This window comes from Bombus impatiens, unplaced genomic scaffold (assembly GCF_000188095.3).
Source record: "Bombus impatiens unplaced genomic scaffold, BIMP_2.2 scf_0948, whole genome shotgun sequence".
In the NCBI taxonomy this organism is placed as follows: domain Eukaryota; kingdom Metazoa; phylum Arthropoda; class Insecta; order Hymenoptera; family Apidae; genus Bombus; species Bombus impatiens.
Window position 1 is genome coordinate 20,778 of NT_177367.1, and position 27,665 is coordinate 48,442.

Consider the following 27,665-nt stretch of genomic DNA (forward strand, 5'->3'; position numbering starts at 1 on the left):
CAAACAATTCCAAAACTAATTCAAATAATAGATTGAGTACTTTAATAAGATTTGCGTTTTAATGAAATTTATTTGACGGTCCTAACAATTCAACGATTCTAATAATTCTCTAATTTTTGGGTCGTAAAGTGGCTCATTTATCCCCTTGGATATGCATGACAATCTACGATTAATTTGTTACCCAATAAGACAAATTCTTACTAACTAATGCTAAGAAGCATTACTTTGTTTGGAGTATACAATATTAGGAAGTGAATGATTTATGATTTGGCAATGTTCTTTCCCATGGTAACGAAAGTAAATACGAAATTTGAGAGTAATCACAGTTGTTACTGATTAATAATTTTAACATTTAATCAATAAATTTGTTAAATAACTTTTGTTCGTTACTTCGGTTATTCTAGTATACAGTTAAATTCGCGGTGCTAGAATTTACCCTATGATCATACAAAATATTCATGTTAGAGGGAGCCACAAGCCCTCACTAGTTCACAACAATATCGAACATATTATTTAAATACAAAATAATTGTTATGCATAAATTGAAATATTATCAAAAACAATATGATCAATTACTTTAGTATTTTTATTTTTTTATGTATTTATAAAATATGAAATGAAAGTATTAAAAATTAGCATATTAGAGTTAGTGCATTTTAATAAAAATAATGGGGTTAATATTTGCTTAGTATATCTTTCTCTTGATTTGAGTTATTTAGGTGTATGATATTTTATTATGATGTTTCATTAGTAGGATATATCTAAATTCGTGTTTCTTAAATAATTTAATCCCTCTACCACTTTAAACTCTGTAGTTGAATCATCAATGACGCTATTTAAAGCAGTGTTTGTCAGTGAGCTGTCAATCAGAGGCACTCACACTTTTAGTAGTCACATTTGCATAAATTATTTGTTTTGCGTGTGTGCTGTGATCAATCCCAATATATGTTATAAATATATAGTTAATTTGCAATATTTTATAAATGATATTTTTGTAAACTATTCACTAATCCAAGAATCAATACTACACGTGGACAATGCAGGTTAGAATTTAACAATGAATATAAATTAATTAAAATTCAAGTTAATTGTTTTTATAGTTAATAGCATACCTGTTGTAGAATTATTTCTTTTTTAACATATTTCTATGCATTTATATTTACAAATTAATAGACAATAAGTCTCAGATGCAAATCCATATTTATGTCAAAAGTTTTATTCTATATTTATAAGACTTTTGATAATTTAATACAGAAATCTGAATACATTTCATATGAATATTCTATTTTTATTTTTACTTTAAGTAAAATATTTAGATAGTTTAAAAATTGATTTATAATATGTAACATATACGTATATAACATGTAAAAGCAATTTTTAGATACAGTTATTTTTCAATTTTTAATTTTAAATTATATTATATATTTAATGGATTCCTACATTATTAATATAAGAATTTGAAATAAAGAATTAATATACAAAATTGTACTGAAGATAACGTATTGTTAACGGATAACTTGCATCTTAACGTGTATGCGTATACTGAATTATATATACGTATATACATGCTTATAAAAACTGACATATTAGCGGTAAATTGAAATCGTAAATTATTAATATAGATATAAGAACAGTAAAGAATTATTATTTAAGAACAAACATTTCTGTTTTATTACACATAATTATTTTTAATACACAGAATAAGTCAATAAGAAGTCATTTGGAATAACTTAATTAAGAAGTCATTTGAAATAACTTAGTATTTACTAATTTTATCGAGAAATGTTTGAAATGGAAATCGTACTTTATAGAGATGACAGATCTGTAAATAGATACATTTATTTTTTTTATATCTTCTTTTATATATATTTTTATAACTTCTGAGATATCAAGGTTACCTGGAATTTTTTAATAGCATCGCATATTTTTTTTAATACTGCCTTGTATACTGTTTTTTATACTTTTATACTAAAAAGACGAATTCAACGATCTCTAACAAGGTATCTTCTAGTTAATTTTGAAGTTTAAAATGAAATGAAGATTTATGGAGAAGAGTTGCTACGTGTGGGGTACTAATTTCGGTTACTCGAAGAAGAAGATATTATAATCATGTAGAAGACCACAAATTATTAGAATTTTTACAGTTTTTACGATCATACATGGTTAACAATTTCATCTATATATGTATGTATGTAAAACGGACGAAAGTAACAAAGACGATAATTTTTGTTATAATATTAAAAATCACAATTTCAATTTATTCCATTATTTGAAGTTTATATATGTATATTTGTAAAAATTTCCATGAAGTTGGATCAACATTTTATAATAAACATTGACAAAAACATGTTAATTTTTATCATATTTTTAAACAAGTATTTTTTTTAAATATTGTTTACGTAATTAGTTTTTGTTTAGTTAAAAACAAAATTTTTACTCACGAATCATTTTTCTAAATTTAATAGTTTCCGAAATATTCCGTGAAATATGTTTTTAACTTACAACTTTGGGAGCTGTTTTCACTGAAAACTGCATTATACATAGGTTTCATTAAAATCGGTGATTTATCTCGTATATGTACAGGGTACGTATAAGATAAGCGTAAAAACCATGATTTTATACCTATGGATCGGTGGAGATTTGTATAAAAAGTACATACAAAATTGACCTTGACTTTGAAATTTAAGGTCAAATTTTTGCATTGCATCGCATTCTTTTATGCTCATTATGAGGATAAAAAGTCTTAAAGGAGCCATGAGTCGCAATTCAAACGGTCCCTTGGAAAATAATGTTAAAGTTTCACTGGTTTTTGGATTCACCTTATTTACTATATGGTTACATTTTGCACTCTGATGCAGGGTAAATAACATCTATTGTTGCATGTTAGACATTTCAGATACACCATTAGACATCCCGTTTCTTCCTTTATTTCTTTCTTTCTTTTTGCATCTGCGTAATAGATGTGCCTGCACGTCAGCTTCTACATTCAACATATGTACATATATGGCCATCACTGTTGTTTAAATAGCTTCGGACTCATATTCCTATATTCCTACCAAGTTTCTCTCCAAGATTACACGTTGATTTTAGATGATGGAAAACACATTCAATTTGATATCTTAATTGTTCAACTCAATTGCAAACTCTATCCGACTGCGAAATGTAAATATATTATAAATAAAAAAAAATATATGTATAAAACACTTATATATATACAGGGTGGTTGGTAACTGGTGGTACAAGCGGAAAGGGAGTGATTCTACGCGAAAAAAGAAGTTGAAAATATAGAATAAAAATTTTTTTTTCAAATTTTTTTAAAAATCTGCAGTGATATCCGTTATAACGAGACGTGATAAAGTGCACGTGTACCGAGCGAAAATTCAAAGTCGATTTTCTCGAAAACAAAGCCTCAAACGAAAAATTTTTATTCTATATTTTCGACTTCTTTTTTCGCGTAGAATCACTCTCTTTCCGCTTGTACCACCAGTTACCAACCACCCTGTATATATACACACACACACATATATATTTAGTTATTAAGTTTATGTACGCACACGCGATTGATGAGATTTTAACATCATTTTCCAAGAGAACCATTAAGTTGCGATCTATGATTCCTTTAAGACCTTTTATCTTCATGATAAGGATAAAAGTATACGATGCAATAAAGACATTTCACCTTGAATTTCAAGGTCAAGGTCAATTTTGCTTGCATTTTTTTTATAAATCTTCATCGATCGGGAAGTGCAGTCTTACTGTGGCGGCTTTTACATTTACTTTTTATACACTCTGCACATATGAAATATTTCTTAGAGAATTACCGTATATGTCTTGTAAAAGCCAACATTTATGTACGTTTAAGGATTTTACTAGAAATCGTTTCTTCGTATTTAAACTGAATCATTTTATTGAATTCGGAAGTAGCAAAGTATGTATTCAGAAAGGAAATGTTGAGCGATATATGTACGTAAATACTCATAGAACTTCATTAGAAGTATATATGTAATACTTAGATCTATAAAAGGTTATCTTCCACGCTAACAATGGATATGGAAGACTTTTTCATGCAATTTGTATATTATTGCCATTTGTTACTGGATTAATATATAAATTAACGATATGCATTTTTAAGACACATCTACGTACATACGGAGGATTCAGAAACCTATCAGCGTAGGTCCATTAGCATTAAAACCGAGATAAATAAGGTTTTTACAAATTGTTGTAAAAAATGACAATTGTAGTAAAAATGCAAAAATAAATTTTTATAAAACAACATACAAATGAACTTGATCACAAGAAAAACAGAAGAAAATCGCCATGGTGTTTCAGAAGAAATTAGATTAAATGAAAAGATCGTGATTTATATCGAATGTGCATTGGAAAATTTGAATAAGTCAATGTATTATATAATTATATTATATAATATATTCGTCTGGATTATCACTTTCACTGTTATCTCCTGCACCAAGATTCATTTGATTTTCTTTTCAGGTTGATGTTCGTATTTTTTGTAATAAAATGTAATAGAGCAATGTATAAAATGAGCAAATGTAATAGAGAGATGTAATGTAATAGAGCAAACATGTACTTCTTTTTAACTTCTCTCACGGGTTTACGCTATGGATACAGTGGGTTCCGAACAACATTGAGTAAAGTCGAAGGTCTTCCTTTTGATACTGGCTTTATGTTGGTTTCATAAAATGGGAAATCATTCTACAGAGTTTCTTTATAACAAATTCTTATAAAGTTTTCGTTTCACTTACCATCGTCACAATCAGATAAATTTCGCTTATTATCAGATAAATATATATTCGGATGCAGTATCAGAGAAATGGTGACTTCCTGATAATAAAAAATGCGTACTTTTGTTTCTTTCTTTCATGATGTAAGTAAAACAGCGTACAATTATTTTTTAAACAACAAAGAACTAAACATAAAGTTGACGCGATTTTAGTGTGACTTACACTGATTGTCCTCTGTATAATTTTGTTTAGTAATTCTGTGGTCATTATAAGTATTAGAAACTATTTCATACGCATGAAAGTAATTACTTAATTGATTTATCAACTGTTCCAACAATAAAGAGGTTTTTGAACTGCGTAACACATTTTTAGAGAAAGTTGGATTTACGCTGATTCGCTTCTGAACCCTCCATACATGTATACACTGGATACTACGTCAGTATTGTGAATATCAAATGGTGAATAGATTTTGACTTTCACGGGGTTCACTTTTTCAAAAAGATATGGTTAATATAAAACGTTGACGATATAATTAATACGATGATACGAGTATATTTTCTATTTTTGCTAATTCTTTTGGTCCTGAAAGTTTTCTGTTGGTATTGAGGAATTAAGTCTAAGACGAGAACACTATGTTTTTTGACTATTAATGAATTGTACAATAATCATATTTTCAGTATTGGTAATATTATAAGTTTTATCTCCAATTATTGTAGATGTAATTACTGCGTAATAAACATTTAAAAGTAGTAAGAAGCAATGATTTATAAAAATAAGTTTACTTACTATATAAAATAAAAAAGGAATGTACGTATTATAAATATTACGTAAATTTATACTGTATAAAAATTATAGAGAGTAAGAATAAAAAATTATTGTTTTTAATTATATAGTGCAATGTATTGCTCCTTATAATTTAAAGATTTGATAGAAGAGTAAAATATGTATGTACATAGTTCCTAACATGATGTATTACTGATACAGCAGCGTAACAAGAATAATATACGAAAAACATTTATATTTATCAATATAAGAATATTTTATTTTATAATGATATTTCAGTTATATGACTGATCTAATACAGAGTTTCATTACTTTTCAGACAGTATGTTAAGTAATTTAATTAAAAGTCTGAATAAAATTATAACGTAGTTTACTTTTGGACCTCTTACCGTTCGTCTTGGTGGTATTATCGAAGCGTTTGTGTTAAACCGCACAGCACCACACGTGTTGAATCCTTTCATTGGTGTGTCTGTGGAGGGGACAAGAGGGTGTGTAGAACATTTAATTCGAGCTTGCGAGGGAAGTCGTTGATTGAAGACGAGGTACGCCAGTTGTGTTTCGACGCTGCTTCGAGTTGAACCAGTTACTGTTCCATATTTTCTGTAAAATGTGTCGTTAGTTTTAATACGAAGGCACTTACTTTTTTAAATAAATTTCTTATCGGATTATCGTTATTCGTCGATACATATAAAATAGCGAGTTGTTTAATGCTCAATTTAATTCTTCTCAAAGTAAAGAGTGCTATTGGATTGTAGTTTTTGATACTTCAAAGTTTCTTATGATTCCAGTGCTTACTTTCAATGTTAAAATATAGTCAATGATTGTAAAATAAGACGTTGAAAAGTGTCTTTAGTCTTTACAGATTGTCGTCGAAGCTTGGTTGTCTCAAAATTGAACAATGACGAAACAATCTGTTTTTTCTTCTTCTTCAATTTATGATGGCAGACTTTTACCTCATAATTTATGAAACCGTAATTTAAATAAAATATGTTAATATTAAAAGTGTTTAGTGCTAATCCTTAATTTAAATACTAACTGAGATACATTATTACCTTCAATAATTATTATTAAATTCGAAACCAGTCTAAATACTTTTCTTCTAAATTGAAAATATATTTTTTCGACTATCTTCCAAAAATATTATGTTACTATTATTTATATTTGTGCTTCATATAAAGGTATTTTTTTTTTAATAATTGTTCGAGGTGATTATTTTGATTATAAGAGATAACAGACAATAGAGAGGATAATAATTGAAGGAAATTAATGAAGTAAAATACATAAAAGATATGTTGTGAGTTTTATGAATAATTGTCAATAATTTACAAAGCATTCGAATGTTATATTTAATCGACAGTTTTTCTGTTTTATCGACTTCAATATTTCTTCATAAAACATTTGTCACGTGTTTATTATAAGCAATGTACGCTTACATTGATAACGCTATTGATAACATTTTTATCGTAAAATTTATCTATTTCTTCCTCAACTGATAGAATTATTATTGAGTATCTAGTCGATACTCAAAGTATAAAGATCAGAATCTGTATGGATGTTCGAATATTTTCGTGTCCCACTAAAGGTGTTTCGTAGAAGTAGAATGTCATCTTAATAATAAAGGTTCGTATATAACAATATAAGTTTCTCAATACTTTATGCATCTAATATAATATTAAAAAAGTTAATTTTACAAAATATTCAATTTGTAAACCATATTTTCTCTTGTATTTGTTCTTTTTTTTAATCTTAAATTTAGTTTTAAAAGCTAACTCTGTATCTATTTACCACCATGAGTTTATACATAAAAGAATGCAATTATTTTATATTTTGTCATAGTTTACATAAATATATCAGAATATATATAATTATCGTTTTCAAATATTGCTATACATATATTGTTACTTTATTATATAAATATATTATTCATATATATGTACGTACATAGTTGCGCACTTAAATATGTTAAATTTAAGGTTGAAGAAAATTAAAAGAAAGTTAAATGAGGATTCCGGGAAAGATAGATTTAAAATATTAATAAGACCGGTCAAATTAAGTCTAATATATCGATCAGCGTATAGTGAACTAGTATCTTTATTCGACCAAGGTTTTTCTTTCCCCCTAATTAATTTCATAGTAATAGCTGACAATGAGTTAAAAACTGCTTGTCTTCCCCTATGAATATGCGGATGTGCTACCATGTTTTTCAATCAAGTGTCATTAATCGAGGTTTTCGAAGCTTCGACCTAATTAATAGTAATAGCGCGTGACCGTATTTTAATATTATATCTTTTTTTAAATATATAGTTAAAAGAATGTTCGATTAAGAAATAGATAATCTTTTAAAAATGCAAATGCGAAAGTCAAATGTCTTATATTTTAAACTTTTTATACCGAAAAGAACGGGAAGGAAATTTATTAATGCTTTTATCAGAGTCGTAGTATAATGTTATTTAACACTAAATACGTAACACTCTATTAAAAGATTGCGATAAGAATTATTCGCACATGGTTTGCATAGCCTATATAATGCGTAGTATTAGAAATAGTAATGCATTGTAGTACTTAAATATACACGTATATGGTTTGAATGGAATTATCGTTTAATTACTTTTATGAAATCACATTTTCTTTGTGTTAGTTTTGCTTTTCTGGTTTTTGCTTTCATTTTTTCTTACTTCCGTTTAAAGAAAAAGACTGGAAGAGACAAAAGAATCGTATGAGTTTAAAGAAGTATGTATAAGGCTTGTTGAGCTCCTTAAGTAGGATTGAACAATTGAAACATGACGAACGTTTTAACCAATCTTGAGTAATATAGGATATGGAAACGAATATCAAAGTTTACTACGAAATGCATTTCTTATTCACATTAAAAGATTTTCTGTATTTATTTTTAAAAAATATTTATTTTTTAAAAATAACGCTGCGAAATAAAAGTAGTTATAACAATAATATGGACATTTATGTAAAGTGTAAAACATTATTATCTATAAAAAAAATTATTATTTCTCGTATTGCAATTTAAAATATTAAATGAGAAAAATCATTTTTTAAAGATTGTATGTTATAACGTATTCAGTAATATTTTATCATAATTTGTTACAAGTTTCTGTTAATATTCATTCGTCTTTTCAATGTATGATATTATATTTATAAGTAACTATAATAAGTAATTTAGTGATTAAGCTGCTATTCCAAACTTTGTAATTTCTTTCAATCATTCTGATAGCATTTTCTTTTTAAACTTTCAACACATTCTCTCTTGAAAGATAAACAAAGGATTTAGAAAAATGCATTGTGAAATATATCTTTGTTTCTTTTATAAATCAGAAACTTTTTCTTTGTTTACGATAACATATTACATACTATTGCAACACAAGCATATTAGTTACAGTAAACTTATTTAATACTGTTCTTTAGGCGCAAGAAATATGATTTTGTAATGTTGTTGGTTATTTGACATTTAGAAAACTTATTCTTTGTTATTTTATATACGCATACACATATGTATTTATCTTTATACGTATAAACGTATCTTATTCTAAGGTCAGAGATATCGTTATGTATTTTCACATATTTGATGCGGATTATTTTTTCGTAGATTTGAACTTATTTATGATTTAAGTTATTTCGAATATTTAAATTTGGTTATAAAAAATTAAGGAATTTTTATTCGATATTAGATTTTGATTAGAATAGATAGAAAGTATGTCAAGGGCAGGCAAGTGATATTAAAACGTCAATTCTGGTTAGTTGCTAGTGTTGTACTTATTATTCATAGTAATTTAACATTGTTTCAACGTTTCTTATTAATTACTTGTTATTTTATCAATAAAGTAGGTGTTCTTAACTGAATATTGTTATAGTTATTTTATTAGAGTCAAGTGGTAATTGTTGTAATTTGTATTTAAATTAGTGGCTATAAGAATAAGAAATATTGTTTTGACGATTCTGTAACTGATACGTATTAAATACAACCATGCAAATTAGTATTTAAGTTAGATGATGAATAAAATATATGCAATTGAATTTAAATTAATGTACATCTGATAATCAACTTCTAGTACAACTGATAAAAATAAATTAAAAGGGATTGTTCGATACGTTGATGTCAAAATTAAAATTATCAATTCGAATAAATAATATCTTCTGGGCATTAACAATTCTTTTATCTTATCTGTATAATTCAACGCTCTTTACTAATTAATTATCTACATAAGAATATTTAGCTTTTCATAAATTACATTTACATTAGCTTACAATAAGTAACTATAAGGAGCTTTACATTAGTCTTTAAAAGTATCTATAAGATAGTAGAAAAATAATTATTGGAAAACTGCTAATCTTTGGAAGTTAAAATATTAAGAATTTTATACGCATTAGTTTTTGTTTTTATTCATACGACTAATAACACATGTTGAATTTCTATTTGCATCGAATGTTTAGTTTAATTTTGTTTGAAGGACATAGCTGATTTTACTCCCGTATCCTCATTATTAGGGTAGTGTTACATCTTTTTCAGGTTTTTTTTTTAGTGGAAAGGAGATTTCTTGAGGAGCAAAATCTATTCCTAAAAATAGGGGAAGTTTTAAAATGTCAATTTTATATTGAAGTTCTTAAATGACGACATATTTTTGACAGTAGAAGCTGCCTGCCATGTTTATTAACTCATAATTTTGTCAGATTTTTCGGAATGGTGCGTCACAGTTAAAAAAATTGAATATTACTATTTTTTACCTTCCTGTGTATGGAAAAGTGACCTATTTATATAATTGATATAATATGCGTATCGTACGAGTATTACATGCAATTCTCAATAGCTTTGTTTTTATTAAATGAGTGAATTTTAAAATGCCATTCCTTTTGCAAAATCTTCAATGTTAAGTAAGTAAATCCTGCGATCCACGATGCCACCTATGAAGATTAGTAAAAGTTAGACATTATACGATTCACTCATCTAATAAAAACAGAACTAGCTAGAATTGCATTATTGCTGCGATAATTTACTAACTATATGTATGGAACACATTATTGGACCTGCTGAGATACTTTGCGAAATCTTCAATGTTGAGCAAGTAATTTCTATGATTAACCATGACGCACCATCCCGGGAAAGTTGACAAAATTATGAGTTAATAAACATGACAAGCAGGTTCTACTGTAGAGGTATAAATGTCGTCATTTAACAACTGCAATAAAAAATTGACATTTTAAAACTTCCCCTATTTTTTAAGAATGAGTTTTTCATTCAAAAGATCTACAAAAATTCCCAGATATGTAACACTATAGCTATAATCAGAAAAGAAATCAAACAGTAACACTATAAATCATACTTAGGTCAATAATCCTAATAATAGGGGTAGGAGGTTAAAACTTTGGAAATGGTTTTCCTAGGAAGCTGTTTCAATCGATGCATCAAAAGTTTAATTTGGTTTAGTGGAACTTTCATATTTGCCTATGCCTTTTGTGAAATGTTTAATTTGAAATAAGAAATAGATACATGCTCGTTTAAAACTCATTTAAGATGAAAAGATTCCTAACTATATGTTATTAAGTAGATATTTATGTGTAAAATTTTATCTTTATTAGATTACGATAAAATCAAAGTTAATTAATTTACTATCAGCGATTTTGAGTATGTGCAATATCAGAGATTTGATTTAGATTCGAGATAATCCCATTCGTTTTTGTATTCAACATTATACATCCATACATACGTAGATGATACTAGAAATATAATATTACTTAAAATGATACGGCAGTGAAGATAAATGAATAAAATTGCTTTGACATTATACTCAGATTGATCGTAAATGAAGAACTTTTATTCTATATTCGCATATAAAATAATCTTCCAGATTGTATATTTCTGTCTCTTTGAGAATTAAGAAATGAAGTATTTGATCCGATTTTGTTATTGCTGATTTTCGTTTTATTTTGAACCACAGAATCTTCTTGATTTCATTCGTACCACGAAGTTAGGCACACGGTATAAAAATTCCCTAAATTTATATGTATTTTGTAATTGAGGATAAAGTACTATCTGTAAGAATCTTTATACATACTTTTACTAAATGTTTTTTTTTCAGAGATCAACGGAACAGTTGACTCATTGCAGTACGGCGACGTTGGAGGAAATCCTGGATAATTCGGACGGAGTAACGACACGAACTGTCTCCGAGAAGATCATGAGTATCTGTAAAAATACTATACGTTGGGTGCTCTTTCTGGATATATTACTTGCTTTATCAGGTTTGAATATATTTCTCTTTCTTTTTACTTAATTGTTACATTCATCGTGCAATTATCATGTAACATCATTAAGACATACCATCCAATTTATTTCTTTTTCTTCCAACTACATACATATAATAATAATATTCTTCTAAATGTAATCAATTTACATTTCCGCAGTTTCATTGATTCGATATGTGCTAATTTTATTAATTAGATTCTTAAAAAATTACTATGTAGTCTATTTACACGAAAATATGGAATGCTAAAGTCATGATTGCTTTTCCTTCATTTTTTGTGCTGTATAAGGGAATGCATATATGCATGTATAATATATAAAGATCTTTAATTTTATTTTAGTGCGAAAAATATAAGTACATATATGTCATGTCTAAAAAATATTAAAACGATATCAAACGAATAACCATCAATATTTATAATATGTATAAACTTTATGTTAGGTATACATGTTATATTTATATCCATTAATTTAGTACATTTTTTCGATCATTATGAGGAAGTAACTCACTTGTTAATTAAAGCGACAATTAGCTATACGGAAGAGCATGTCATTCATTGCTTCTAAACAGAACTTATGAATAGTAAATGAGAAACTATTAAAATGGTTTTGTTCTACTTCCACATTTCTTCTTTTGGAGAAAACAGGAGACGAATAGGAACACTTCCCATTGATTCCTTTTCTATAAAGGCAACTTAAAAAATTATAATTAAATAATTGCTATAATCCTTAAAAGAAACTAATTTTTCCCAAAAATGATAAAATCTAATTGATTATTTTAGTTGAGCCGTTAATAATCCATTATAATGAACAAAAACATTTATTTTTCACAGAGAGAGAAGACAATTTTTTAATTAATTTGATATTTCAGTGTATCGTTATGATTTATTACTGCAATTTTACTTTTTTCAAGATATTATATATTACTAATGTCATAAGAATATCGCATATACAAAAACGCTAGATATACTAAAAAATAAACCATTTACGACAAGGAGGTACCAGGTATAAGTCTTTTTGACATTTGTATATCTAATAACAGTTGGTATTGAAGATACATATTAAGTACGTTAACTAACTAAATGCACGCTAGGAGCGAATCGTGCGTGCAATGAGAGTTGGCTGGAAAACCACAAACCATGTAATACAATACTGTATGACTCGACCGTCTGCTTAGAATTTTTCCGGGCGTGTCGCACTAAATAACTTGGTGCACTGGTACACACGCGTACGGTGAAACGTCAATGAACTGTGTTGTGACAAAATAAATTGCATTACTGTACAAAAGAACATAAAATTCTATGTTATCCTACTAATTAGGGCACATTTCATGTTAAATGAGTTTCAAGAGCTAAAATTAAAAAAAGGAAGGGGAAAGTATCATTTACTAAAGAATTATCACAGAGTAATAAGGAACAATAATTACTCTTAGACCTCTTATGAAGGTCGGAGATAAAAATGTCATTAAGCGTCATTAAATAACATTGTTATTAAGTACTGTTATTTAGATATAAATTCGATAATCTTTAAAACGATACTTCTTTCCCAATATCAATCCACAGCGTTTCATATCGAATCTAAATTCAACATATAGTTGAGCTGACCATTTCATAAAATTAAGATTATTGTCTTGTAAAATTTTTGGATCATTATTTTCTTGAAGTATCTAACTTTCACATAAATTATTGATATCATTACCCCCCTAGGGCGCCCTACTCCCAAACACGTATAATAATAATTAGCCTCATGTCCACTTTACATGACTCAGCGTTTATATTGAACCAACGCCATTTATGGTCATTCCTCCCCAAACCATATCTAATTAATTTATCACTTTCTTTATCCACATAGAGTGGATTTGATACGTCTTAGACAAAATTTCCCCTTATTCGACATTGTATATAAGATTTTCCATGTGATTCAAAACGACTAAATCTTGATTCATTAGCGAAAATTTCCACTATTTTCTTATCCATTTTGCGCATGGTTCATCTTATTATCTTAAATTCATTTAGGAGACGATATATTATGTAATTATTAATTTCCACATTAAACTTTGATCAAAGTTTGAAATGAATGATTACGATTCTCCTGGACTAATATTCTTCAGAGAAGCTATGTAACATATGATACACTTATTCTAAGTACATAGATCTATTAGCACATTTTATTTTCAGAACTATTTTGTCGGTCTATGATATCAATATATTCAGCTATTTAATAAAATTTCATTTCTATCAGCTTATTCTGAATTCGAAAATTGCTCTTTGCCGTTCATCTGTAATAAGCTGTCGTTCACCTATTTTTATCATTAACATGTATAGACTATGGAATACTTTGAGATTCTTGGCACGTAGTAGTCAAGGAAAGCGTTAAGAAAATTTTGTTACACTTTCTCGTTGCTACTAGCTCATGTTTCGGTAAAAATTATCTACATATCTTGAGGTGTTTAGGTGAAATTATTATAATAATTACTCCTCTATATAAACTCCTCTATATTACTCCTCTATATTACTCCTCTATATAGTATATACTATGTACATATATTTAAATTGAAAGTGATCGTATATCGATTTTAAATAAAAATAGTTCGATTTAGAAACTAGGGTTTGTTAATCGATCTTTTTGCACACGAATAAAATTAGTTCAAGTTATACACTTATCAGCAATTACTATCGCAAACGTTCAATGAATTCCATGTGACAGTTTTCACAGGGGAATATTTAAATCTTTTTCAAATTATTGCTTATGAAGATTTCAATATCAATATATTTTGTAAAAAAGAATTATATAATTTTATCATTTTTATTTATTAAGTATTTCACAATGTGTTTAACAACGTATTATATATACATATATACATATGTACATATGCAGGATGTAGCATCTAGTTCCATCATCATCTAAAATATTTCCTACAAAAATTGCGTAGTTTTGTAGTAGCAAGTGGATAGTAAAAATATTTGTATAGCGTTGTAGAAGATTGACGTGATGAAACGATCAAATCTGTTTTTCTTTTTTTTTTTTCAAAGAATGTTGTGTTTCGTTTAGCTGTAAAGTTTCTGCAACACTAAATACTGCAATGTTAACAAAGGTCGTATAACGAAGTTTTCTACTTAACTTGCTGTGGCACTGCTTCAGAAGTGACGTTTCGTTTCATCTTCGATTCTTGAGATAGTTCACTTATTTTTGAACACGTCCTAACCTGTAAGTGGTAAGGATATTTCTGATTACGTGTAAACATGCAAAAGAAATGTTGAAATACTCGTCATTGATATCAATACGTTTTAAATATCACTGAGTCATGGAAGAATTAATGCAGCAGCTTAGATGGAGTTGTCGATAAGAGATTAAAAACCAAGCAATCAAGCATCCAAGCTCGGTGGCTCGAATCTCGAAAGCTGTCGGCATTATAGGGACCGTCGAACAGAATGAATTTCGAGCAAATTGTTAAATTATCAATGGTTCGCCTATGTCAGATCAGTCAGAAAGTTTGTCATGTAAACTCGTGCATATGATTCAACATATCATTTCATTTGTCGCCCGCACCTTTGCGTCGCGTCATTCGTGTTTCGTGGTCGCTGTGATCAAGTGCGTATAGCGTACATACTTACAACCTTGTATATATGTATATTTTGTTGAACGGTTAAACCCAGTGCAGTGTCTCTGGCAACTGGTCGATAGTGTGTAACAGCTTTTACTTGCAATTAACAGTATTACCTCAGCCAGCAGCATCAAAAGTTAAACAGAAAATTTTGTTTTCGCTGACCTTAAAATACTTAGATTATAGGTGGTCGAGTTTGTCTATTACTTACAAGTAAACAAAATATAACATTCTATTTAAGAAAACAAAATCGACCTTTTTATCTCATTAACCGTTTGTAACGCATAATAAATCTATTTTTACTATATATCGGCTTCTACAAAGTTATAGAACTTTTATAGGAAATCTTTTTTTCAAATTTTATTTCACAATGGAAATATTCCAGATGATACACTCTGTATGTAACAATAATTTATTGAATGTCTCTGTGAATATTGGTGGCAAGTGTTATACTTCAGTACTATTGAAAATGTCATGATGGCATTGAGATATTCAATACATTACCATTTCAATAAATTTCCCGAAAAAAGAAGAAAAGGCGTCACAAAAGGATGGAAATACATTCATACTAAAATATCTGCAACAATCTAAATATAATTCTGTTAAATTGAATAATCTCTGCTAGATTAAACAATTTTCATATGAAAATATTTTGTGTATTTTTAATAGTTATAGAAATAATAGTATCTATATCATACATTTGATCTGTAAGTTGCAACATTTGGCTATAGCTTAATTTTCTTATATACGCGCTCACCATAGGTTTTAACTTTAGGTCATATGACATTGAAATTTATTCTTCTTTATATAAGCAGTAACAATGATGTAACAAACATATGCACATATTTCTGAGTTAAACGAAGTGGACAAAAAATAAGCAAGGCAGCTCATACAAATATGTATGTCTGATATAATCTTCTTTATGAATTACAATTGTTCCCGTCCACCAGTAATTTTTGTTAATAATAATGAAGTCGTATGTCATACATATTTGATTTATATACAATGATACTTGACTTTATTTTAGTTCTTTAATTAGATAATTTTTAAGTAAGCGATTTCCAAGTAAATATTATATATTGACCGTGATGCTATTTATGATAAATTGACCATTATTTAAGTAAAATATATTATTTGAATAATATATCATCTTATCTGACTCGTTGTTATTCTGAAATGTTTATATATTAATATATTTACCGAACAAGAGGATTTTTCTCTGAATTGTTTCATTATTTGGATATCAAATGTTAATCAATATTTTCTGGCGTAATTTATTGCAAAAACGCGTATAATTTTATATATGTATTTATTATCCAAAGGTAATTGAAATGAGGAGAATTTAGTAGAAGTGATAGTATTAGGTTGTCCGAAAAGTCTTAGGTTGTTCGATAAAATAATATAAAACGAAAAATGTTGTGCATCCATTATTTCCTTATAAAACGAAAGAAACTTTTACATTATAAAAGTATTTGAATATGTTGTAATAATACCGTCTCGACATCTGAATTTATTATTTATGATTTAAGAATATGCAAAATGTGATACTTGACACTGTGAATCATCTGTTGCATTATTTAAAGCTGTTAACTAGTATAACTAATATAACGAATTATCATATTGTGTTCGCTATTGATATATTTATCCTTATGGTCTCGTAACGAGCAAGCATACAGCAGCACTCGACTAATGAGTAATAGTTAAAAATTATAGATATTATTTTGGAAGCAATTTTTAATGAAGTTTCTCCTTAACATTAAAACTGGTAAGACTATAAGTTTATTAATAGATTAAAAGCAACAAATTTTTCTAAATACAAGAATAAGATATCTACTGATGAGATGGCGCGATAGTACAAAAAAAATACAACCCCTGCTCACCATAAATCAGGTCATTATCATCAGATAGGCAAGGAATTTCTAAAATGATAGAGCGATTCTTATATCGCCCTTAAAAAAGCAAAATTTTCTATGATAATAATTATTTATAAAGTAATTAACGATTAAATGCGATTTTCTTGAAATAATATTTATATTAAAAATTGATATAAAATATCTTCATGAACTCTCTGAGATAAATTACAAAAACAATTGATCTTAAACCTTGCGTATATCTCCAAAATATTTCTACCAAAAGAAAGTTGACAAAAGCATAGAAATTCAAATTTCTACATAAGAACATTATACTTTCACTTCAAACTCATATTGTTATGTTTATGTGTTCGTAGTTTTTAAAAGTAACAAACGAGATTTGTGATATTTGCACGTGTTGTATCAACCAAGCACTATTTTAGGGTAGAAAACTATCAAAGTTTATTTTCTACTACATAAGTATGTATATACTTGGTTCTCAACTGTGTAGATATGCAGTGATTCCTTGGTGATTCTTTCATTTTAAATTTTTAGTTCTAAAATTTTAGTATTATCTGGCAAGTTTACTAACTTTGTGGTATTTTTAGTTAGGTACACTAGACTTGCGCCGTTTATTAATACATAACGGTACACCCATAAATCTAACATTTTCATTTCTAGATAATATTTTATTTTATATAATAGATAATAGATTCACAGACATTTGTTCTGTAAAGAATTCTATTATATGATGTTGCACAAAATCGGAAAACAAAGTCTTATCATTTAAGTACGTGATAAAATAGCAACGATAAAAAATTGCGGTATATACGTATACAGTATATTCTTTCCTTTCATCTGAAGATATGTAAATATTTCGAAACATATGCGTAATACAAAAAAATTTTAGGCGAATGTTGTATTGTTTTAAGCTACGTAAAAAGAAATGCAACAATAGGATGTAGAATCCTATTTAAGAATTTAAATGCGACCTTCACAACGGCTTTTCAAGACCATTGCAGGATTAAATATTGTAAATATCAGTATGATATGTCGTCTCTAACATCCTACAGAAATCGTTTGGAACATTTTCTGTATCATTCATCGTTTCTGAAATATTTATACATACCTATGTTTTTAGATAAACTGGAGGTTCCAAGAAAGAACCTACAGAAAAAATTGCAAGCGCAGAATATTCAAGAAAAATAATCTATACTACTCTATATTCAGACGTATGAATCCTATTTTAAATTAAAATGCTGCAACATATTAGATACATATTAATGTTTAAATTACATTTTGTTCCAATGTCCAACTATCTTTATAACATGAGAATCGGATGTTGTCCCATTTAATGTTTATACAAATACAAAGAATATATATATAGATATATAATATTAATATACAATAATTATATAATATATAATTAATATTATATATGTATATATACACTATAATATACTATACGATGTACTATATATTACTATTACCACTTATATATATAGTATATAGTATATATAGTGGTAAACGATAATATCAAATGAGCAAAGAATTTATAAAAAAGCAATAAATTTATTTCACATTTATCTAATTTATTCTATATATGAATATTTCAGGCGTTACATTGATCAACTTAACTATTTGTCAGTTTTTTAGTTTCATCACATAAGTAGGCGGTTAATGTTTAATTCTCAAAAGACAGAAGACATGCTTGCATGAGTTCATTTATCATGGGAAGATGACATAAATAATAGTAGTAGTTTTCAAGATAAATTTGAAAAATAATATTTGCAACATCATCGCTCTTTTTTACTTTCTACTTCGTGATGTTAATCAGTTTCTTCCGATCTCTGAATGGCTCATATATCAGAAGACATTAAAGAGATAATAGTGTATCTTTCATTTATTAAAATCTTTATTTATATAGCATTAATAAGAAAAGGTTTCAGGATTGTTTTCATTAATCACATCCTTATACCTTCCCAAAAAGAAAAACTGCTTGATCATCGAGACAAGCTATGCAATCACATGAGTTATACGCATGCGTTCGAGTTTGAGCCGAATACTTAACTATTGCTTCACGTAGCAAGCGCACAGTATCGTGTGTGATATTAACTCTACTGGTGTTCGAAGTAAGAGCACTCGTCGCTCTTCCTCTCATTTTCTCTTTCCCTTTTTTTTACCTCTCTTCGTCCTTCTTTCCTTCCTCCTGCCTCTTTCTTCCCCTCCTCCCTAGCTGCCTTCTTCCAATTACGTATCATTCTTATTTTTAGTCTTTTCTGATGTTGTTGCTTTGATTGTTTGCAAGCACGTGTCAAATTTACATAATATGGACAAGAGTAAACTCAATAGAAAAGTAGCCTCACGGTGGAAAGATTTTAAATTGCTAACTCCACTAAATTTATACAGTTTGTGTAAGTATCGAGCAAAACAAAAATGGAACGTGTCATGACACGTGTACTTTCCTCAACAAGTACATAGAAAATTGATTTAGCAAAACGTTGAAGAAAAAAGTATATTTGTTTAGATGTGTTCAAATTGTTACGACAATAAGGTTTTCAACGGAAAGAATTACGTCGCAGGATATTGTATAGTGTAATTCCTTTTAGTTATAAATGAATTTAAAATAATAAAATGATTGAAGTCGATGAGAAAATCTTTCTCATTGTGGATATTTTTCATTGTACTAATTGTAAATAATTACTAACTAAGACTTGCATGAAAAATTAAGTACGTACTATTTATGTACATAGATATAAAATAGTAGAATTATTACGAGGACGTACATATATCTTTTCTTTTTATTTTAAACATCATTAATTATATTCAAATGTATTATTTATGACTATACTGTGTTCATACCATATTAGTGACGATAAAGCTGTTGTAATACTAAAATATTGAATTAAAAGTATCAGTCTCGTATTCAACTTGTCAGAAGCCAATAAATTATTAAGAAATAATATACTGTTAACTATGAAAAACGTTTCGTCTGTTATGTTATAGTTTTTAATGTATGTTTTATTATCGTTTATAATATACATATTTACTTCAGTACAAATTGTTTCTTCGATAAAAACAAATATATGTCTTAAACGAATACTCCTTTAAAATAAAATAGACACAAATAAACTTTATTTTGTTTCCTGAAACTGAAACAAATATACGTAGGTATTCTGAAATTCTTATTCAAAGGTTTATTTCATTTCATATCGATCGTATGATATCTGTTATCTTTATCTTACATATCTTTGTACATAATATGATGTTTTCAATTCTGGTATCGATCGAAAGTGACAGTTTACTAAAGTTTTTCTAACTAATAAGTAGTGTGTAATATTAATAATTTATAATACTTGTATTGTTTTTGTAACATTCCCTTATTATGTTTCTTTTAAATTCGTATCGAAAAAGTTAGAAAATTAACAGGATTTTTATTCTTCATTGTCAAACCTTACATACATATATGCTTGATCTGTTAATAAAATAAATAATGAGATTTTATTCGATTACTTGACATGTATATGTATCATTGTATATATATTACCAGTATAATTATATAATGTATCAGCAATGTTCAATACGTTTATTTCCACAGGTAGAATCTTCAGATAATTCTTCAGATAAAATATCAAATAAAAATATAAACATTATTGCACAACTGCAATGTCACACGATAAACATCTGCAAAACTACCTATGACTATATGATTATAAAGATACTGAATCGTTTCTCTTTTGATATTATTCAACTTTTGCGCGAAAAACTTTTTCATGCAGTAAATAATTTTGTAATAACTTAAAATCATGAAGTTAGGTACATCATTCTACGAAGTTAGGGCCTAAAATGTACTATCTTGTACTATATTAAAATGTACTATATTAATATCGTGCTGTTTATTTTCTACCTGACTGCGAAATGTAAACATATTGTAAATGATGTCAATGTAACAGCCAATGGAACTCTAGCATCATTTTTCAAGAAAATAATCGAATCACAAGTTACAACTCGTGATTCCTTTGACAAGTATGATCCTCGTGATGAGTGCAACAGGATTCAAGCAAAAGAAATTTCATCTTAAAATTCAAAGTCAAGATCAATTTCCCGGTACTTTCTTTTGCTTATATCTTTTTGCACCATCGAACCGATGGTGTAGAATTATCTGTTATAGCAATGACATGTTTTTTTTAACATTCTGTACATGTACGAGCGAATTATTTTAGAAAATTTTCTGAATTTTATCATGTTGAAATACTATTAAAGTCTATGTATTTACTAATTTGAAGTTTGAGTAGTTACAATTTTTTACTTCTTTTTACAGACATATTTTCTAATTTTCAATTGTACTCTTGTACTTTCCAGTCATTGTATTTCTAGCAGTATTGGAATTTGGGACAGTTCCGCAACAACATATCGGTTTTTACTGTAATGATCCAAAAATTTCATTCAAGTTCATGGGAGATACGATTTCTATTACATTTTTGATTCTTGGATGTCTGTTAATACCGATCGTCGTGGTATGTATAAATAAAATAAATATAAAATATTTTTAATATTTCTAAAAATTTAAAAATATTTGCTGAATAGGATTTATAATTTTCTAAAAAACTGTCAAACACAAATATTTGTTTGAATTAATTATTAATTTGAGTAATAAAAATTCTTTTGTTTTAAAAACATAAATATCTCCTTGAACGCGTTACTCTAAAATATGAATACAAAATTTGTATCAGTAAATAAAAGTCTAAATGAATTACAAATGTTGAATTAAATTCTCAAGTTTATTTTATCAATTGAGTTTGTATATAGAAATCATTTAAGCATTGAAATCCTTTCAGGATTTTAAGATTGAAAAATAGGATATAAAATGAAAATGCTTTTAAAATAAATTTAATTTATTTTTGTACGTTACGTGAAATATAACAAGACATTTTTTATCAAGGCCATAATTATTATTATAAATACATATAAGTTGCGTCCGGATTTGCGAATCTCACACCCTTATATTTTTTATCAACTTCAGAGAAAGATTCAAAATCGAAGACATAAGGATTTATGTCTTTATGTCGCAAAGTCAATATTAACAAATCTCAAATAATTAATATTTGGAATTTTAAAAGTTCAAATCATATCCAAACCTGTTAAATAAGCATAACAAATAAAAGTGAGCGAAAGAATAAAGTCATCATCGCTCAATGCTTAATGTTTTCCAACAAACGATAACTTACTGACTGATAAAAAATGAAAGCTTCCCATCTTTATTCCTACAATAAAAGAGATTGCAGTGGACGAGTGATATTTTCTCGATTAACTGAATAAGTCTAAATATGAACTTAATTGTGGTTTAGCATTATCTAGTGTACTCCACATTACCGTATTTTAATATTTAAAAATTTTAGGGAAATAGCAAAGAAAAAATGGATATTGTTACGCGTCACAACACGATGCTATTGCTATTATTTCTATGAAGAAACAAATTCTATTTTGCTATATGAAATATTATTTTTTAATAATAGATCTATACGCATAATGGGAAATAGTTAGTAATTATATTTATAGAATTTCAAGTTAAACATTACTTATTAATCAAGTAATAATGAATGGATTAATGAAATTTAACTCAATCAGCTTAATTAGGAAGACTTCAGCAACCTATTAGAATTCCTTTATCGAGAAAGAGAAAAAATGATAAAAATTTCAGTTTTCATCAACCGAATAACACCCCCTAATTGACCAGATTTGAATGCCAAGCGTTGAGCGATAAAAATTGCTTTTTTGCTTACTCTTATTCGTGTAATTATTTTCTCGATAAAATAACGTTTCCCCTAGATTATTCTTAAAAATTAGGGAAAATAACAGTTCTTTTCAATGCATATTAACGGGGCATTACACTGTATATAATATATTTATGCTACTGCAAGTCTTACTTATGTTTCTGCTAGCTATTAATTTTGTTGTAAATCTAATGAATTATAATTCTGTTCCTCTGTAATTTTGTAAATAACATTTTATTTTGCATATTTTTAGATGTGGCTGTCTGAATTCGTATGCTACTCTGCAGATAGCTATGATACAGAATTAGGATGCGCTGGTTCAAGAGCAAAACAAATATGGTTGTGGTATGGTCACTATTCGATCGGAATAATTGCCTTAACGTTTATATGTGATGTTATGAAAACTCTGGTGGGCGAACCAAGACCACACTTTTTGGATACGTGTAAACCACGAGAGGCAGAGAATTGCACCAATGAGTAAGCATTTTTTTTATTGTATTACATTTTTGTTCGTAAGAATAATTCATCTTCCACAAGAATGTATATATTTTACAATATAAAAATGGTCTTCTCTTTTCTTATATTTGTATTTTTTACTATACATAACTATATTACATTTATATGTCGTATTTAAAACTACGAGATAATTTTCTAACCAAAGGTATTTTAAAAATATGATTTTAAATAACGGTATAATATATTTAATTAATTATTACAAAAATCTTAGTTCGATAGTACTTAAATAAAGATTAAAAAACCATCTGTGATCTTCTGTTTGGTACTATGAATTTACATACTGAATTTCAGATATGTGGAAAAATATACGTGTACAAATACAGAACATTCAGAATGGTTTGTCTCGGATTCTAGCAAATCATTCCCATCTGGCCATTCTGCCCTCTCTATGTTCACAACTACTTTTATTGTGGTAAGTTGGTATAAATATACATACACATTGTATTTACATATGATTATACATTATGAACATTTATATATTCACTTCTTCGAATTTTTTAATTTCTATTAAAAATTGCAAAAATTGCAATGCAAATACGAGTAGATGAAAAATTCTGATACAGAGCCTGGAATAACAGAGAAATTGTGAACATTAAATTTAAAGGACTTTGAGCCATGTTTTATTATCACTTGGATGACTATATTTTCCAGTACTTTTTATACATTAAAAAATTCTGATGGGCATAGTTTTTGGCTATCTAAGACTGAGAATTATATTACTGTTTCTACAGATTTTTGTTCTATCATTTTATTTTATTTCTTTTGGTCATTTATACATACGTATGTAAATACATAAAGAGTGTATACTGTAGGCACCATTTGTCAAATATTTCCAAAAATCTGCTAAAGAAATGTTCTGAACAAAAGATAGTCAGTTTACGGTTCGCTACATATTCGAATATTAAAAATTTCAAAAAATAATCTCTTCCTCAATAAAGAGTCAAGGTTGAATTTTTTTAATGATGTCATAAATTTTGCACTTCACAAAGTCGTAGCTAACGTCAAGATAAATTCAACGACCTATCATATTATAACTTCGCAATAAAATTTAGAAATTTTTGGATTCAGAAATTCAGGTTGGATCAACAAAAGCAATGTTAAAATGTATTTTATTTTCATCAAATAACATTTTCCAAATAAGATTAAGGACAAATTAATAAGTTTATTAAACAGATCTAACGATAAGAATAATACCGTTTTGAATCCCATATCACCTTATGGTTATGGAAAGTAGGTCGTGGAATTCATCTTGACGTTAGCTTCAACTCTGCGAAATACAAAATTTGTGGTGTCACTTAAAAAACTCAACCTGACTGTGACCTCAAATCGAAAAAATGTTTGCTGGAATTTTTTAATATCTAAATGTATAGCAGATTGAAAACTGACTAACTTTTGTACAAAGCATTTCTTTGGCACATTATTAGAAATATCTGAAAAATAGTGACTACTCTTAGAAGATATTATAACCTGTATATACAGGGTGTCTTGAAATTAGTAGTATAGATGTTCATATAAATGGTTCTCAAAATTTGATAAATATACTTAAACTAAGTTAATTCAGGACTGAATAGCAGTAAATAACCGATAGAAGATTAAATGCGAAAATAAGTAAAAACCGTGGAGTAAAATTTTTCAGAAAAAAAATTTGGAAATGTATCATGTGCGTTCATCAGACCAGTCCTTAATTAAATACGTTTAAACGTCTTTTTTCGAGAACAAAGCCATATGAAAAAATCAACAAAGTCATCAAACAAAGTCATATGAAAAAATATTCTATATTTTCGATTTATGTTTTCACGTAGGATCACTCCATATCCTATTGTACCATTTACTACGGGACACCCTGTATACATATATCGACTTTGCTATGTACTGGTGTTAACTATAATTGACTTTAGATTGTACTAATCGACTTAGATAAAATGAATTTAATTCATTATGCATCATTGCATCAATTCATATCATTCGTTTGTCTAATAAATTGAATTATATTTTTATGACATTTTTGTAGATATATTAATTTCATAGATTTATCTATTATACGTACTTACCGTAAAGATTATTTACATAAAACCAGATTGTTTCAGAAACAATATTTTTTTTATCTTACAGAAACTTCTGTAAATTTTAAAAGTTTAATTTTTTGATAGAATATGAAAATACTCTTCACGTAAATGATGTACGTTTAGTTAAACTTTTTTTGCAATGTTTAAATCCTTTTTATCGTTTTCCTTTTTTATAACATTAAACAAATACATTTTTCTGTTGTAGTGGTACTTACAACGCCGTTTACCAGATCGGACGTTTTTCCTAAAACCGTGGTTACAATGTATAATATTTTTGTGGACTGTGATATGCTCATTAACAAGGATCGGTGACAATAGACATCATTGGTGGGATGTACTTGCAGGCATCATTTTGGGTTTCGCTTTTAGCATGTTAACTGTTATAGTGCCATGCCGTAAGTTTCATTTAAATCGTCATCAAAACGTCTCACAAATATATAGTGAGCCTGTAGAAAGTGAACAAATTAATTTCAACAAGAGAAAACAAAACACCAAGAAACTTTTACATGAAACAATAATTGATCCTTCGGAAAGTCGTGAATTAAAGAATATTAAATCATCAACCTGGAGGGAATAAAACTTAACACATCAAAATATTTGATAAGAGAAGATTTAAAGAGGAATTATAAATGTTTTGTTGTATAAATGTTCAAAATTTCTAGTAGAATTTAGTAGAAACGCTTTATACAAAGTGTTTGATATGACATGCCTATTATATTTAAAAAATTTAGTTCTTCATGTGATTGATAATATATTCATAAAATAAGACGAAAGGCTTATATTTTATAGTTTATGTTGACAAATATTTTCTTGTAGGTATTTAACCAATGTATATAATTACTATAATTTAGTAGTGATATTATATTTACGATCTGCGTTTATCAAAATAATTTTTAAAAAGCTAAACCGTAACGTCAAATGTTTATTAATTGAACTGCATTAATCGGACATATCTAATTGTACATGTGTGATTTTAGTTAATTATTCATCATGCTCATATTTATAATATTAGACGGTAAAAAATGATAATGAATTCTGTTTACTTGTTTAGAGGCGGAAAATATCTTGTTTGAAAGTAGGAAATTGATTTTCCACTGTTTGATGATACTATTAGTTAATAACTATGTCAAATAGAATAGCAGAGCTGGAAAGATGATTAACGGAACGGATAACGAGTAAGGGAAGGGCAAGGAAAGTACATAGGTACATACTTACATAGTGCTTTCTATCACTCACACGCAATCCTATATGGTTTTATTTGTATTTGGGATATTTTCGGTCAATATGCTTGCTTATTTTTATAACTGTGTCGGGTCTATCAGAAATAATCAATCAGACCCACATTCTTTTATCTAGCCATCTTTCGGCTCTGTATTGTACACCTCACTGATTTCGATGGTCTTGAAATATGCTGTCATGGTTAACGTCCTAATTATAAGTACATATATGTATAACTGTTTCTTATACCGTATATAACCGTCGGTCAACTTTTGTAGTTTCCGAGTTATGTGTAAAAAATCTCAGCTAAATTTAAGTTAAGATTATATTACATTCTGGCGTAAGCACTATATTTTTTATATAAGTCAATCTACACTTAATTCATTGATGATAATGATTTTGAATATAAACAAAAAAAATTCAAAGGTTGAATTAAATTGATATCCAATCACCACTAACAATAAGATGAAATAATATCTGATGAATTGTATATGAAATGCTACATTTTATTTTAATTTTCAGTTAGTTAAAAATGTAGTAATTCTAGCAGTTATTATTGAAAAATTGTTTACAAAATACAGCATTTGTGAATTAATTTATTGCTTAACATACTATTAAATATATTGTTGTATATTTTGAGAAATGAAGTCGATCGATTGGTATATGTATAGGAAAATGCTACTAAGAAACAACATATTTGAAGGTCATCGAAATTAACGAGATATACTCTATTTTACACAATTACCTGTTACAAAAAATGTTCCCTTATTTTAAAACAACAGTGTTGAAAACAAACAAAAACTTCTTTTATTAGCTTTCTCTACATTTCAAATTAATGTAAGAAAAATAAGGAGAATTA

At 27.7% G+C, this 27,665-nt stretch overlaps 1 protein-coding gene across 4 annotated transcripts; it reads left to right on the plus strand.

Annotated features, from left to right (window-relative positions):
- The first annotated feature begins 711 nt into the window (after positions 1–711).
- Positions 712–27,551, plus strand: LOC100743040 (phospholipid phosphatase 1). Of its 4 annotated transcripts, XM_024370791.2 has the most exons (7): positions 6,057–6,499; positions 7,025–7,148; positions 11,615–11,777; positions 21,595–21,749; positions 23,260–23,483; positions 23,814–23,934; positions 25,794–27,551. In XM_024370791.2, exons 3-7 carry the CDS (start codon positions 11,714–11,716, stop codon positions 26,163–26,165), a joined length of 936 nt encoding a protein of 311 aa, XP_024226559.1. In that variant the 5' UTR covers positions 6,057–6,499; positions 7,025–7,148; positions 11,615–11,713; the 3' UTR covers positions 26,166–27,551. The 4 variants fall into 4 exon arrangements, with proteins under 4 accessions (XP_003493146.1, XP_024226559.1, XP_012246570.1 ...); XM_003493098.4 differs by lacking the exons at positions 6,057–6,499; positions 7,025–7,148 and adding an exon at positions 712–1,043; XM_012391147.3 differs by lacking the exon at positions 6,057–6,499 and having other exon boundaries at positions 6,678–7,148.
- Positions 27,552–27,665: the final 114 nt, after the last annotated feature.

Bases quoted from the DNA above. Each gene is read 5' to 3' on its own strand.
- LOC100743040 (XM_003493098.4), top strand. The intron at 11,778-21,594 runs GTTTGAATATAT...TGTACTTTCCAG, and splicing joins TATATTACTTGCTTTATCAG to TCATTGTATTTCTAGCAGTA. The intron at 21,750-23,259 runs GTATGTATAAAT...GCATATTTTTAG, and splicing joins TGTTAATACCGATCGTCGTG to ATGTGGCTGTCTGAATTCGT.